At 34.0% G+C, this 14,889-nt stretch overlaps 2 protein-coding genes across 5 annotated transcripts; both read right to left on the bottom strand.

The window, feature by feature from the left end:
- Nucleotides 1–2,062: 2,062 nt before the first annotated feature.
- On the bottom strand, nucleotides 2,063–5,926 carry LOC115963061 (protein FAR1-RELATED SEQUENCE 5-like). Its single transcript, XM_031081950.1, has 3 exons — nucleotides 5,674–5,926; nucleotides 3,776–4,337; nucleotides 2,063–2,852 (listed from the first exon to the last, which is right to left on the bottom strand). The coding sequence occupies exons 2-3, from the start codon at nucleotides 4,331–4,333 to the stop codon at nucleotides 2,640–2,642; spliced, it is 771 nt and encodes a 256-aa protein (XP_030937810.1). The 5' UTR covers nucleotides 4,334–4,337; nucleotides 5,674–5,926; the 3' UTR covers nucleotides 2,063–2,639.
- Nucleotides 5,927–9,173: 3,247 nt separating this feature from the next.
- LOC115962469 (protein FAR1-RELATED SEQUENCE 5-like) lies at nucleotides 9,174–14,368 on the bottom strand. Of its 4 annotated transcripts, XM_031081312.1 has the most exons (5): nucleotides 13,924–14,368; nucleotides 12,002–12,548; nucleotides 10,566–10,770; nucleotides 9,768–9,807; nucleotides 9,174–9,675 (listed from the first exon to the last, which is right to left on the bottom strand). In XM_031081312.1, the coding sequence occupies exons 2-3, from the start codon at nucleotides 12,539–12,541 to the stop codon at nucleotides 10,567–10,569; spliced, it is 744 nt and encodes a 247-aa protein (XP_030937172.1). In that variant the 5' UTR covers nucleotides 12,542–12,548; nucleotides 13,924–14,368; the 3' UTR covers nucleotides 9,174–9,675; nucleotides 9,768–9,807; nucleotide 10,566. The 4 variants fall into 4 exon arrangements, with proteins under 4 accessions (XP_030937172.1, XP_030937170.1, XP_030937171.1 ...); XM_031081310.1 differs by having other exon boundaries at nucleotides 9,174–9,807; XM_031081311.1 differs by lacking the exon at nucleotides 9,768–9,807 and having other exon boundaries at nucleotides 9,174–9,695.
- Nucleotides 14,369–14,889: the final 521 nt, after the last annotated feature.

Genomic DNA, 14,889 nt, shown 5'->3' with positions numbered 1-14,889 from the left:
ATGCTTCTCTCTCTCTCTCTCTCTCTCAAACTTTTGTTCTTTGTAGTTAGAAAACTGAGTAATAAAAAACCAGGCGAACAACAAAGGACGATGGCAATTTATGACTTACAGCAAAGAAAGAGTATACCCAAATTATTTGGGTACAATTCCAAAAGTAAATTGGAAAAAGCATGGTGTATCGAGTTATAATATGGTAGTTCAGTGATGATTTCAAAGTTATTTGATTCTAGTTAATTGGTTATCTCAATTTTAAATACCATTCGATTCTTAAAAGAAAAGAAAAAAAAAAAAAAAAGACTTTAGATGCCATTCAATGAAACTTTTGAAACACTCCAATAAACTAAAGATATCATGGAAGATGATTTTAACTTTATTTTGGAATATATATATATATAAAATAAAATGGAATAAATGTTATAAATGTGTTCATGCATTAGCACATGAATACTTAAGTTTGTATGAATTAAGATCCTCTTGAGTTCTTTGTATAACGGAGTTTCTAAAATCTCATCCATTTATTTTGAAATGAGTGGATTAGATTTTATGACGTAATCAAATTGTATAAAAATGTTGACAATGATTATTTTGACATCTATTTAAATTGTTGATGATGTGGCAAAATTCAATATACTTATCTCAAAATAGATGGATAGGATTTTAGAAACTCTATGGTAGAATTATCCTAAGAACTTTAGAGGATTTTAATTCATCACTTAACTTACTATTAGCCAAAAAATGCAAAAGGTATCACTTGACTTACCACCACTTGAGTATCCTCCTCTTGGATTTTCCCTTTATTTATGTCAAACCCTTCTTGAGTAGACAATATTAATGATTGGTTTAATTTCTCTCCCTTTTTAAGTATCCTTTTATTATATACGAAAGAAATGATCAGTAATATAGAGTTGCCGAAGTTGTAGTTTCAAATGCAATCTTGCATTTCACATTTTTTTTTTAATCTTATCTTGTCATTTCTATCATTTGTATAATGCGTTATCAACGAAGCTCAGACCAAATGTAAAAGAAAGTATTCTCCCCTTTATTCTTCATCATCATGGAAAGCAATCTATTGTAAGCGCCCCCAAGGCATGGTCCATGTAGCAAACCCTTAACTAGACCAACTAATTGACCCCTACATAGAGGTATAACTTAACTAGACAGTGAATCTGGGTAAGGTACGGACATGAGAAGTTATTAAGCAGTCAATCAATTTATCAACGAATAGGCTTCCACTCGTATCTCTTAGTTATGTTTTAATAAAGGGTCCCCCTAAACAGGACCCCTCCTAAGCATGCATAACATCATTAGATAAATAAATTGAATAAAAAGCAATCAACGAAAAGCCAAATAAGTTGATGCCATGTTTAGCACCCGCCTGACCCTGGGCTGAATGTCATGTGTTTTAAGCATGAAAGAGATGCAAATTTTCCCCAGAAGTCCCCACCAAAATGAAAATTTTGTCCCATAGTTTCTTATTTTTGGCATTAGATTAGAAGAGACAAGATACGAGATAGAGAGGGATGTGGCGAGCCGGTGATGATAAAGAAGTAGATGGAAACATCCTCTTGAAAGGTTTGGTTGCTGACTCTTCCACTGCACCATTTGCAGTTCTACCAATTAAACTTAACTAAACATCTGAAAGTAACAAACTTAAACCTTAATATCTTTCACAATTGGTGTAATCTTCCAAGTTCACGTGTTCTTCCTATGAGGATTTTGTAGAGGAGAGAATCCATTTCCATGACTACTTTTGAAACTCCCCTGATCCCTTAGTGATTGGCACAGTGGCATGAATAGGTTGCTGGCTTCACAGAAAATTATAGTATTAGCATGAACCTATATTCCTTGTTTCATACAGATTAAAACCACTATTCAAGAGTAGAAATTGATACAACGATTATTATATCACACTTGCATGACAAACCATAACTCAAAGGTGTATATTTTTTCTTTTTTGGCTGGATAACCAAAGGTGTAAACTAACTAGCAAGTACTGAAATCCATATTTTGAGCCCACAAGCCCCAGATCTCATACATCTAAAAGTGCTTTAAGTACCCAAAATTCAACCATTCACCATAAAGGAAAATGACTCTTAGTACAGGCAAATAATACTTTCTCCATTGCTAGCTCGACCTCACTGCAAGTGCAATCCATAGGGAAAATTACACAAAATTCTTTATCAACATATTTAACATGAAAACATACAGTAACATCAATGAGCAAAAAATTGTACAACTAATCAAATTAAAAAAAAAAGAAAAAAAAGAAAAAAAAAAAGGGTTTTACATAAGAATGATAGTATGCTTGTACCTTTCTCGGCTCTTTGGCCAAGACAATATACCCCAATTCTGCAAATAATGATTCAGCAATTCTCCAAGAAGAATAATTACTCATGCTATACTGCAAAACATTGATGAGATCAAGCATGTTGAGCCAGGACGTCAACACTCAAACTGATTTTCTCATAACAATATAATTGACTTTTAGGTCCTTGATCTTTATCCACTTCCATGATGAATAACAGGTGAAGCGGGTATGCTAATTGACCTATGGCTCGTGAATAGGATTATTGGGCTTAATCAAATAATCCAAGGAAAAACCAGGATTGAGGAAAGATACAGTTCAAGCTGCATTAACTCTATCCACTATCAGCTTCCGATTGTTCTTCCTCAATATCTTTAATGCTTTGAACTATATCAGCGACTTTTTTGGATATGTGTTCTGTGTGTTGTTCCAAATCTTTCAAAATCATGTTTAATTGTTCTTCATATGCAGCACATCGACGCTTACACTTTTGCTTCTCATTATACAACTCAAGGGACAGCTCACGGATTCTCTTATCTTTCTCATCCTGCAAAAAAGGTGAATAATTGGGTTTGCTACATATGACATTGAAATGGCTAAAGCATTACTGATAAATCAAGAAACAACAAATTTAAAACCCTGGACATAAGAAATAGCAGAAATATCCAGTCCAGTTGAAGATAGAATTCACACTGAGCATGTACAAGATTCAATCTATTTTCAGTGATTCCTGCTAGTTGTGACATATTAATTCACATTGGGGGTTTGAGTCTTTGTGTGGAGTTCAGAGGGTTTTATTGTATTTCAATACCCTGTGATTGGACAATATTTCAGTTAAGTCTCTTGAGTTTCTACTTGACCAATGAACCCTGAAAATTTAAAATTACTTCCATACCACCCAATTGTTAGCCTCAATTAAATAGAGGAATCCAACTTAAGCATGTGACTTTTTCATCTTTTTTTTTTTTTGTGGGGGGGGGTGTTAAATTTTTGTCAAAAGATATGTAAAACAAACCAGGCAAGCCATTTTAGCATCAAGATTTAGATTAAATTCCTGAGTGTAGACCAGACAATGGCAGACCCACTTCCAAAACCCAAATTCAATCATTGAGTTTTCCTATGATGGCGCTTCAAATGTAAACATAATAAAATTAGTCAAAACGAAAACTATGGCCTTCATATAGGTCTTGGCTGTAATTGGTTGTAATGACCAACACACAGCAAGATCAGGCTTGACGCTCCCTGTGCATGGTAATAAATTAATAATCTTACCACTGTAACTCATTCAAAAAACATGGATTAGCAAATCAACTGCAATAATATTGTATCAAGTATAGTCAGATACTAAGATATCAATCTCAAACTCCTCATTGAGAGCTTTTGGGATCCCTTCCGGGGAAATTTACCAGGACTCAATAGTTTCTTGAGTTCAAGTAGTGATAATATTATAAATATCAATCTCAAACATACCTCACTAACTAAGTGCTTTCCTGATCCCCGCCATGGGACTTTACTGGGACTCATTAGTTTATGATTATGCTCTTTCACAAATTTGGTGACAACCCACTTCACTCCATCCCTTAAAGCTAGCCTTATCATTGCCTGACAGCCCTCTCGGGTAACAGGGGGTGGAGGAAGAACTCTGTCTTTTCTATAAACATACTTTTTTGCACGAAAGCCTTCTTTTGAACAAACAAAATCTTGACCAATAACCTGATTGTTCACTCGTGAACGACGGTTATGGTGTATACGTACAGTGAAACCAGTGCGCCTACCATAGGTAACATAAAATTCTCTAGCTTCATCTCTTGAATTGAACTCCATGCCTATGTATGGTTCTAAAGCTTCTGCATTCATAGGTAAATCTCCAACAGATTGATCTGACACCCTGTCATCTTCACCTACACACAAGTTTAAGTTGTTTGGAAGCCCATCTTCTATCCTTATATGCTTCTCATATGTTTCAGCTTGCAAATCTAGGTCACTGTCATCTAAGTCAAATCCCTGATGAGGTTCATTATCCATCATCCTCCTACAGTAGAAATCAAAAGGGTCATTCTAAATGTAATATCAAGCCGCCCACACAAGAAAAATCTAGAGAAAAATTGCATTCAACATGTAAACCTAACTACACTTTTACTATAGTTAATTTCTTGATCCTCATTTTTTCTGAAAAAAAAAAAAGTCTTTAAAAATCAATGCTCAGTTCTTTCTGCTCCAACAGCATCTGTAATGATAATGAAGTTAGGGGATGACAAAGGCGTCAAGGTAATTTTTTGATGATGCAATGTTTCAATGATGTTTCATTGCACACAAAAATTTATTAACAGTAAATTGGTCATGGTAACATATTAAGCATGCAAGAAGAGAACCAAAGGATAGAAACTTATATAGGACAAGGAAACAATGAAAAACACATTGACAATTCACAAGTAATACTTCAAATTAGAATGTAAAAGACATCAGGAAAGTTATTGAGGATGATTTGTATTCATTGATCTTTGAGAGAGAATAAAGTCATAAATGATAAGATTTTGATTTAGTTATTATTGAAAATATGCAAAACTTATTAACGCTGAAACAACTATCAATTTTTCAATTACCTGAATTATATGACAAAATAAGGTTTCAATCATGAGTAGACCTCTACTAGTGGGACAAACAGAACTACTAAAATCGTCTCAAAATCTTATAAGACTTAAAGGGGGTCATTTCAGGGCTAATTGGAAGCTAAGCGATTCTGGTATTAAGGATTCAATGTAGCTATTGAGTATTGACACTAACCTACATGGTCATTGACTCATTTACAATTTCCACCCTAACCCACAATTATTTTTGCAATATCAACACCTTAATTCAAGATTAACTTGCAATGCCCACCCCAATATCTAATATCAGTATTAAAATGCAAAATTTAGAAAGGTCCACTTGAGTGAACATTACAAATTAATTTTGATACATTAGTGCACACTACCACATAAACCAGCCCACTAATTTGGTAATTTCAACACTAATTTTGACTGGTAAACTGATCTCCAATCTGGGTATTGAATATATATTGATCACAAAAATTTATAGTTTAGGATGGACATTACAAATAATCCTATAGTTTATGGTGGATAGTTACAATAAACCCCGGTATCAAAAAGTAACTTTTTTCAACTCAAATTATGTTTTGCCTAAATTTTCCAATGGATAGGAAAATTTAGCCCCCAAAGAAAATGGTGATTTTCTTTTGGGTATAAGAAATAACTAATACATATCTTGGGCAAGATTAGAAAGTCAGCTCATTAAGGAAAAGAAAAAAGAGTGTGCCATTCAAAGAAGAATAAGAAAACAAAAACTGGTATTTGAGTTGATGAACTCACCGAGTGGAAAGGGCAAGTCCTAGATCGAGATTGAAGCGTGCATGGTGGAAAGAAGCAGAGGAGTTTTGAGGTTGTTCTTCTGACTTCTGAATTCTGTCTTTCTGTGTTCTGTTCTTGTCTTGCTCGATCTGCTTCTTCTTCTTCTTCTTCTTCTTCTCCTATGTTGGGGAGTTTGGTCTCGTTTGTTTTTGCAGAGAGAGAGAGAAGTGGTGGGGCCAGGTCCGAGCTGGGGCCCACAGTGGAGAAAGTGAGTGTACGGACACGAAGGTTGTTGGTTTTGTGTTTGTGTGTGTGCGCGCGTGTGATAGTGATAGGCTAGTTGATGTGATCCGTCGTTTTATTGTGTGTGTGGTCCAATCGCCAATAAAGTGCGTTGACATTATTAAAATTCCTCTGTTTGTGCGCGCGCGCGTGTGTGTTTTTTGTTTGTCTTTGGCCAAGCAAGCAAGAGAAAATTAAAAATAGGTTAAATTGCTGACTACGTTTTGAGAGTGATTGAATTTACCGCATGAAGTTACTTAGCACGAGTTTGGCTAAGGTTTAAAAAGTTAATTTATTTTGCTATTTAATTTATTTTTATTATTATTTATGAATTTTATTACATTTTTTTGGTATTATTTATAGATTCTATTGTACTATTTCAGCTAATTTTTACATTTATTTACAATACTTTCAACAAAAAAATTTCAATTTCAGTAAAATAAGCGAATCCCAAACAGATTCTTAGTGTGCGTTTGGGTTATAATGAAAAATTAAAATTATTTTACTATTCAGTTTATTTTTGCTACAATTTATGGGTTCCACTGCACTTTTTTGCACTATTCATGCACCTTAATATACTATTTCAACTAACTTTTACTTTTATCTACTATACTTTCAGTAATAATTTTTCAGTTTTAGCAAAATAAACGGTATCCAAACACACCCTTAATATAGATTTTCTGTTAAATGATCCAATAAAATGATGTGAAGCCTTTTTATTATGCCATGCCATGTTCAATTTTTTTTAATTTTTTTAGGTTACAAAATAATTTGGCATCATTTTAATGAACAAATTAAACTCACATGGCAAGTTTACGTGGAACTACGGAAAATATATGGATAGAGTCATAGAGGGGCTGCTGATACAAATAGAATAAAATTTTAGAGGTTAAATTCAAATTTTAAAATTTCAAGCAGTAAAATCCAAACATACTTAAACTTTAGGGGTATATTTTGTAATATACTGTAAAAAATAAGATAAAATAAAAAATAATAACTAACATTTTTAACAAAAATAAAATTGGGGAAACCTATATAATTGGTGTAGTTCATAATTTCCCCCCTAAGCTTAAAAACCGAGCAATTTTTCTCTTAAGTTTTGGAAATAAGCAAACACCCAAATTCAGTTAAACCTTAATAAAATCTTTTGATCCTTGAAATATTTTATTGTGTAATGTCTAAAATACCCTAACTTAATATTAAAATCAAGGAAGTCAATCTCGTACCGGAGGCTGTACTGATTTGACTAGTGGAACGATATATTTTGGTATCAGTTAATACCGGTGTACTGTTTTGAATTTACTGTTATTTTTTATATTTATAAATATATATATATATATATATATATATATCTGTGTGTGTGTTATATAATAAATATAACAATTTATCATAAAACATTACCTCAATTCAGAACAAATTATGCATGGTTTTAGACTTTATCATCAATTAAAAGAAAAAAAAAACAATATAAAAAATAGAAAACTTATTTTTGTTCATTGCATACTAAGATTACAAATAATACTAATAAGTTAATGCAAATAAGTTACCATTTTACCTTTACAAAAATTCAAAAATTACAAAAAAAAAAAAAAGAGGTTTTTTTCTGTACCAACCAATAATGCCCAAAATCGGCCGGTATGGCCGGTATTTAAACCGGTACGAAATGTTGGCGTTTCGACATCGATATACGTATCGGTACGGTATCGACCATCTTGATTAAAATCTCTAAAAATATGTTTTTTCGTCTTTTCACCACCACCACCACCACCACCGTCGCACATACAACCACAATTCCTCAACTTTCAAGCATTCAAAATGACGCATTTTCCATGTATCCTCCATTATGATTGTTTGTGTGTGATTTCTAAGTTTGAAATTTGAAAATATCCCCATGATTTCTTTTTACTTTGTATTAGATTAGTAGTCTAGAAGTAGTAAACAACCAAACATCAATGATATGTGGTCTTGTTTGTTTCGCTTTCTATTGTATTTTTGTTACTCTTCACCACCCCATAATGCACTGTTTTGGTTTGAGTCTCACCCGATCTAAATAAAGTCCTTAAAGTCAACTTAAACGCAATTACCAATGTGAGAGTGTGTGCCATGGAACAACCTCGACTGCTTATTGTTTGTGTCGAGATTCAAGGATTCATGATGGTGGTGCTTGTGGAAGCAACATAGGGAGGACTTGAGTTTTTGTTTGAAAGAGGTAGAGGAGGGTGAGGGGTCGTAAATGCAGTTGTGGTCCATTTGTGGTGGTGGTTGTGGTGAAAAGAAGAAAGGGCTAATTTTAGGATTTTAATATACTAATTGGGGGTATTTTAAACATTGCACAATGAAATATTTTAGGAATCAACAAATTTTGTTAGGATTTATCTAAGAGTACGACAGTAAGAGGGCATTTGCTCATTTCCAAAACTTAAGGAAAAAATTGGTTGGTTTTAAAGTTTAGAAGAAAATTTGTGAACTACCTCAAAGATAAGGGGGGAAAAATGCTTTTCCCCTTTTGCTCAAACATATATGTATATTTTTAAATTACATGATTTATAATTATTAAAATACATGCTCCACCTATATCATTGAAGATTTCTTCAATTGTGTTTAAAGAAATTAGATACATTTCAATATGATTACTACTTTTTTTGTATATAATTTTTTTCTAATCTGTGTGGCGTCACTTTTATTGATTTTTTTCTTCAGTTGGGTTTAAAAAGCATTAAGCCCATTTCAAAATTATTAATATTTTAATGACTATTTTAATATGATTATATACTAAGCCGTGTGGCTGTCACTTTTATTGATTTTATGTAGCATCTCATCCACTGATTGAATAAGTAGTTTCTTGAATTTCCAGTCAGTTGTGGAAAAACATTAGGTAGAGCAAACGAAAGCTAACCTTTTGAATTTTTTATGCTCAAATATGCTTTGTAATGGTTGGTTTGGACTTTTTGGACCTCTGCAGTTCTTAGATGAAAGAAATGTTTGTTACGAATTAGGAGGGCTTGACATTAGACAGTAGAAAGAATCGACAGGGGAATAAATAAGAAAGTAGCAAGGCAAGTCCGCCTTTCGTAAATAGAAATGTTTGTTTCTATTTACAAAAGAACCATTTCTAAAAATGTTTTTGACCATGCATTTGCAGCCAAATTTATTTTAAAAGATCTAATCAGGGCACCTAATTCAAATGCAAATTAATCAAATAGAAAAGCTATCAAGGTAAACCCCCTTTTTTTTGGCCATCTAAGAACTCTCCTCCGCTTAGAGTCGTGTTTATTTGGCACAAAACAATGAGGTAAAATGAAGTATACAACTCAAGAATTACAGAAACACAAGTTTCTCGACGCAAATGCTCAGGGGATCCACAACCAGCAGACTCTGCTGTTCATCGAGTTTATGTTCTTCTATTGCAGGTGTGGAGAAAGCAAACAATGGAAAAAGAAAATGAATAAGAAAAGAGAAAGCGGATGTCATGCACCCGCATGGATGAAAGTGTACAAAATGCCTTCCCTTGTTCTATTCTGGCACATCACACCTAAGTCATCTCAAGAGTCTTGGATTAGAGCCATCAGCTGGTACCGCAATGACAATGCATCCATAGCTGAGAAACTACTACCTGTGGAAGCTAGAAAGGATGTGAAGGAGTGCATCAATATGCATTTAACATATATTCTTAGAACTGGGATCCCATTAGTACGAAGATCTAATCATGCTCGCCATAGTATGCATCAGCAATTCAGCAGTCTGCACAGATAAGTACTTGCCTGAAATATATCTGGTGTAAAAATCATCCAATACCCAAATGAAAACATACTGAACAGGAAACAAGAATCTACCTGGAATTAAAATTTGCATATATATGAATCACGCAGTTGACTGCAAGAAGGAATATATAAAAGCAACCTTGTGATTCATACAAGCAACTTCAAGAAAACAACTGGTGCCAGTTGCCAAAATGATTGCTACTGGTCATTCCAGAAATTCAATGTCTAGAAGTCTGAAACTTAATAAGATGTGTGTCCATCACTCTACACAAATTATTAAAAGAAAAATGGGACAATACAAATCTCAAAAAATTACTCAATCTGATAATTTTAATCTCAGAATTCAGATAAATACGGGATCTCTTTTCAGCTTAAAACTCAACACAGCCTTATCCGAACCATTGAAGCTATTGTAAAAACATAACGCTTGAGCATGTACTTTTCTGGAGCATTTGATAGGGGGACCAAGGGGAAGTCTTCTTAAGCTTTATATTTTTTTAAATGTTATTGATGCCTGAACCTCAAGAACAAAAACAATCTGCAACATTAGGGTGGCACCAAGATCTTGCACAAAAAATGCATTGAGTAATGGAAGCACATCTACTATTAGAATGCTTACAAGAACATACAATAACTGCTCTATAAAGTTTACTATTAAGAAAAAGGTTCCTAGGTGAATCATAAGCTTGCCTGGAAAGCATTATAAAATAACTTCCGCAGACCTTACTAGAATGTAGCCGCTAGCCAGCCAGCCATAGAGGCAGAAAGATCTATTTAAAGAGAATCTGAAGTTGTCAAAGGAACTTATCCATTTAATAAGAGAAAGTATATGCAGGTCATGTTTAACAATAGATATGGTTCAAATATTACTCTAGTCAGATTGTGCACTGTCTTGCTCCTCAGATTCAAGTTCTGTCATATTGTTTTCAACCACTTCAATTTTTAATGACAGCCTCTGAGTATACTCCTCAACATATTTCAAAACCAACTGTAGTTGCTGCTGATAAGCTGCAGATTTCTTTTTCTCACGATGAAGCTCTGTGGTTAGTTCCCGGATTTTTAAATCTTTCTCATCCTGCAAAGAGAGAAATTAGATATAGTAGACCCTGTGGAACTCAAGCTTATAGAAAACTACAGGAATTACTAATTCAAGACAGGAGACATGAACAAAAAGGTGCATGACAAAATATTTATTGGGGGTTGAGCTCACAACTTGATTAGTCCAACCAAGCACATCTTGAACTTGGTCTAATCTGTGACCAAATCCAACCAACTTATGAACCAAGAAGAAAATGGGTAGTAAATGGTTCCTGAGTATCCAACCAGAAGCACACATGAAGGGAGAAGATAGTCACCAGTTTATACCAAAAATAGCAATTTCCCCAAATCATTTTCTTCCCTTTTATTGTTCATGTCATAACTTTTAAGCAATCAATTGTTTAGGCAACTAGAATCTAAGATCAAATCAGCTTTGAACCACGGGCATCATAAAATATCATCCGGATGGATATTATTCCATGCCCACTAAACATAAAATGACCTTAAGAATCATATGAATTGCTGAATAAGGGGATAACAACATGCAGGCAAACAAAACCTCCCACCATCATGAAGCAAAAGTTAGCAACATGCAATATATAACCATAGGAACGGTGCATGCATACCATTGGAAGGGTGGGATGGAGATTATAAGTACTTTTTATTTTTTATTTTTTATTTTTGTTGTTGTTGATGTTTGCTAAGGAGAAGGAGGGGAGTAGATAAAAGCCTTATAGGTGTAAGCCCCAAGCCCACCTTAAAAGGAGTATTTCTAACTCCCAAGGAGACTATGGGTACTCAAGACCAATTATTTGCACTTAAAGAAGCCTTTGTTGGATGGGTGACTCTAATATATGCCTGTAATGGTGCTAGACAAATGTGCAAACGTCTACCCATTTGTGATAGCACACATATATCATCTCACTTGAGCAGCCACTACTCTTCATGCATATGGCCAAGCCATTATTACTTGCTTTTTGAACACATCCTTCATACTGCTCCTAGATTTCATAATGTAGAGATTCCTTCATTTTCATTTTGCATTACCACTCATCCCCAGTCATTCCCATGACCTAAACATTCTTTGCATTTAAATCTTTCAATACACAAACATTTTCTGGTCCATTTAATTCCATTCTACCCAGTTTTAGATCTCAAATGTGTGATATAGTGATGAAATTAGAATTTCATTTCTCAAGAACTCATGGGAAACAATATAGACAAAAACAATAAGCAAACTCTTCTATAGACATAACCCGCAAGCATACCTCACTGAATGCTAATCTATGTGATCTTCGAGGTGGAATTTTGCTAGGATTCAGCTCATGATTATGTTCTTGCACAAAACCATATACAGCCCACTTTCCCCCATCCTTTGCAGCTATCCTCATCATTGCATTGCATCCCTCTCTAGTGGCTGGACGTGATGGAAGAGCTCTTTTTTCTCTATTTTCATACTTTTTTAAACGAAAACCTTCTTTTGAGCAAACAAATTCCCGACCAATTATTGAATTATCTTTAAGTGAACGGCGTGTACGATTATTTCGTATGGTAAATCCCATACGCCTACCATACATCTCATAAAATTCTCTAGCATCCTCGGCTGATTCAAACTCCATGCCAATAAATGGTTCTAAAGGTTCTGAAGTTAAAGAAAAAGCCTGAAGAGATGGTTGAATTATGTTATCATTTCCATCCAGATTATCTGATAACTCATCATCTGCTGTTTCATGACCATCAAAAGTTTCAGTTAGCCACTGCCTGTAATTTCTGTTTGATTTATATCCATGACCAGAGGGGCTTGCCATTATCAACCTACCAGAAATTGAAAATTTTATGGAATTAAGCAACATCAAAGAGAAAAATCCTAAAACAATTGCAGCAGAAAAGAAGATGCAGTAGTTAATACTTCCACTGCACCCTCCAGAATATGAGACAAGTTAAAGATTAAAGTAAAATTATTGATAGCCCTCAAATTTTATGAAATCAGATACACATAGAAATAAAATAATGGTAACAAGACAGCTACCTTCTCTTATATGGGTGATCAAATGCAAGGAAAAACCTTATCAGATGATTTCTAGTTATACATCTTCTTAGAAAACTATCCAACCTTTTGACATGTTTAATGTAGAATATGGAAATCAAGTGCGTATTAATGTAAGTATATTCGAGATACTTTATGTCACACTAGCTGAGCTAAATGGGAGTCATTTCTCACTAGATGAAGGGTGCCTAGTCGATGTCTTTATGCATGAAGACAATGAAAGCTGATGGGTCCAAGGTCTTTGCTGTCTTCATGCCTAATGCATGTTACTAAGATATATTGGACATTCCTCCCTCACAAGACTTGCCATGTCAGACGTGTCATCAAAATTATGGTTTATGATGTCTATTCTGACACTTAAATAAGTGTTCACTTTTACTAAGTAACAATGGCCTTTGACTGACAAAGTTATTCTTGTCGATTCTAGCTAACTCAACTGGCAAAGTCTTTTGTTATCAAATAAGGGGTTTGAGTTCAAATCTCGCCTACATAAAAAAGAAACCAATTGGTGCCTTGGTTTAATGGTCAAGAGCGATTATCATAGAGTGGATGCCACAAGTTTCCAACCCTATCATATCAATCCAAAAAAGATATTATCCTTTTTGTTAAACAATGTATCAACAAGTAGTTTTTGAACTATTATCATGTTCTTACTCTATATGCCTTGTTCACATATGTCTACAGACAGCCTATTTACATTATAGTAAATATGCAAACTTTTGGGGATTTTTTGTACCTATATACGCAATGTATGTGCCAAAACAACACTTATATCCGTGTTAACAAATACCAGTACATTCAGCTCACTCCACACGTTGACTCAATCAAGTAAAAAATCCATAATCTATTTACACTATCTAATATTACTCACATGACCCAATTTCAATCAAAATTCAGAATTTCTTTAACTACAGACCAGCTTTCCCATTCTAAACAATGAAGATTTCAATGTTTTCCCAAAATTTTTCAACTCAAGTAAGATTCATGCGGATCCACGAAGTGGGTTCTTTTCCAATCTTTCCATCTTTACATTTATGCATCTCAGTCTAAATATTAAAATTGGTTTCACAACCAAACCTTCCATTACAAATTTCTACAAGGAATTATATGTTTACTGTATTCTAAAAAGTGACAAAAGCATACCACTGAGTTTGATGTCTTCAAGGCAAAAGGCGCCACATTTCGATGTAAAAGATCAAGAATGTGAGGTTCCAACTTCTAAATCCATCTTCCAAGTGTAGCAAACACTTTCAGTAACAGTAAGAAGTAGAAAATGAGAATGAAAATATTGGAAACCACAGGAGTAGATAGATTTGGTGCGCTAGCTCAGTGGGGGTTTGAATTTGGCAAGGTACTTTTCAGTGTTCACCTCCAAGTTGAAGCAGAGTGGAAGTGGAAGCATCACAGAAAAGGGGTTGACATATTTTGGTCCTTCTGCGATGACTATTTGTAGGGTCGGTTAAGTACTTGCACAACCTCAAAAAACAACTTAAGTACAGTTAATAATGAATAAATGGGAACCTGCACAAATAATCAGAATCCTATGTACGTTTGATTTTAAGGTTTCAGACTCCAGTCACTCAAAATGATTTGAGAAAATCTAGGGACACAATTTTTGTGTACGAGGTGTTGCCGCAATTTCGATGTTATCGATTGTGAATGATGTAAAATAAATGGTGGAAAAATGAATAAGTGATTATTTATTATTTAATGTTGATCCCTTCAACAAATTGTGATAAATGATGTTTTAGAAGGGTTGAAATTTTATAGTCAAGTGGTTGATATTTAACTTAACTAATCCATTTTTTTTTTTTTTTTTTTTACAAGATAGAATTTTTACTCTAACTCAATCTAAGTGTATATGTGTATGAAACTCTCTCCTAAAAACTTGAACCTCAGCCTTTGCCCTCCACATCCTACAAGCATTTATAATTGTGAAATGATCACTACACCAAGAGTGTGCGATGATAAGTATGATTTACTTAATAAAGGAGTAAAGAAGTAAAAAGTAATATTGGAAAAAACATACTTAAGGTTTGTCATCCTAAATAATAAAAGGGAATTCTAAGGTTGGTATACGACTTTTATGTTATAATTTTTGTCATTTTT

The sequence above is a fragment of the Quercus lobata genome, chromosome 10, assembly GCF_001633185.2.
Source record: "Quercus lobata isolate SW786 chromosome 10, ValleyOak3.0 Primary Assembly, whole genome shotgun sequence".
NCBI classification, from domain to species: domain Eukaryota; kingdom Viridiplantae; phylum Streptophyta; class Magnoliopsida; order Fagales; family Fagaceae; genus Quercus; species Quercus lobata.
This window is presented reverse-complemented; position numbering and strand designations above follow the sequence as displayed.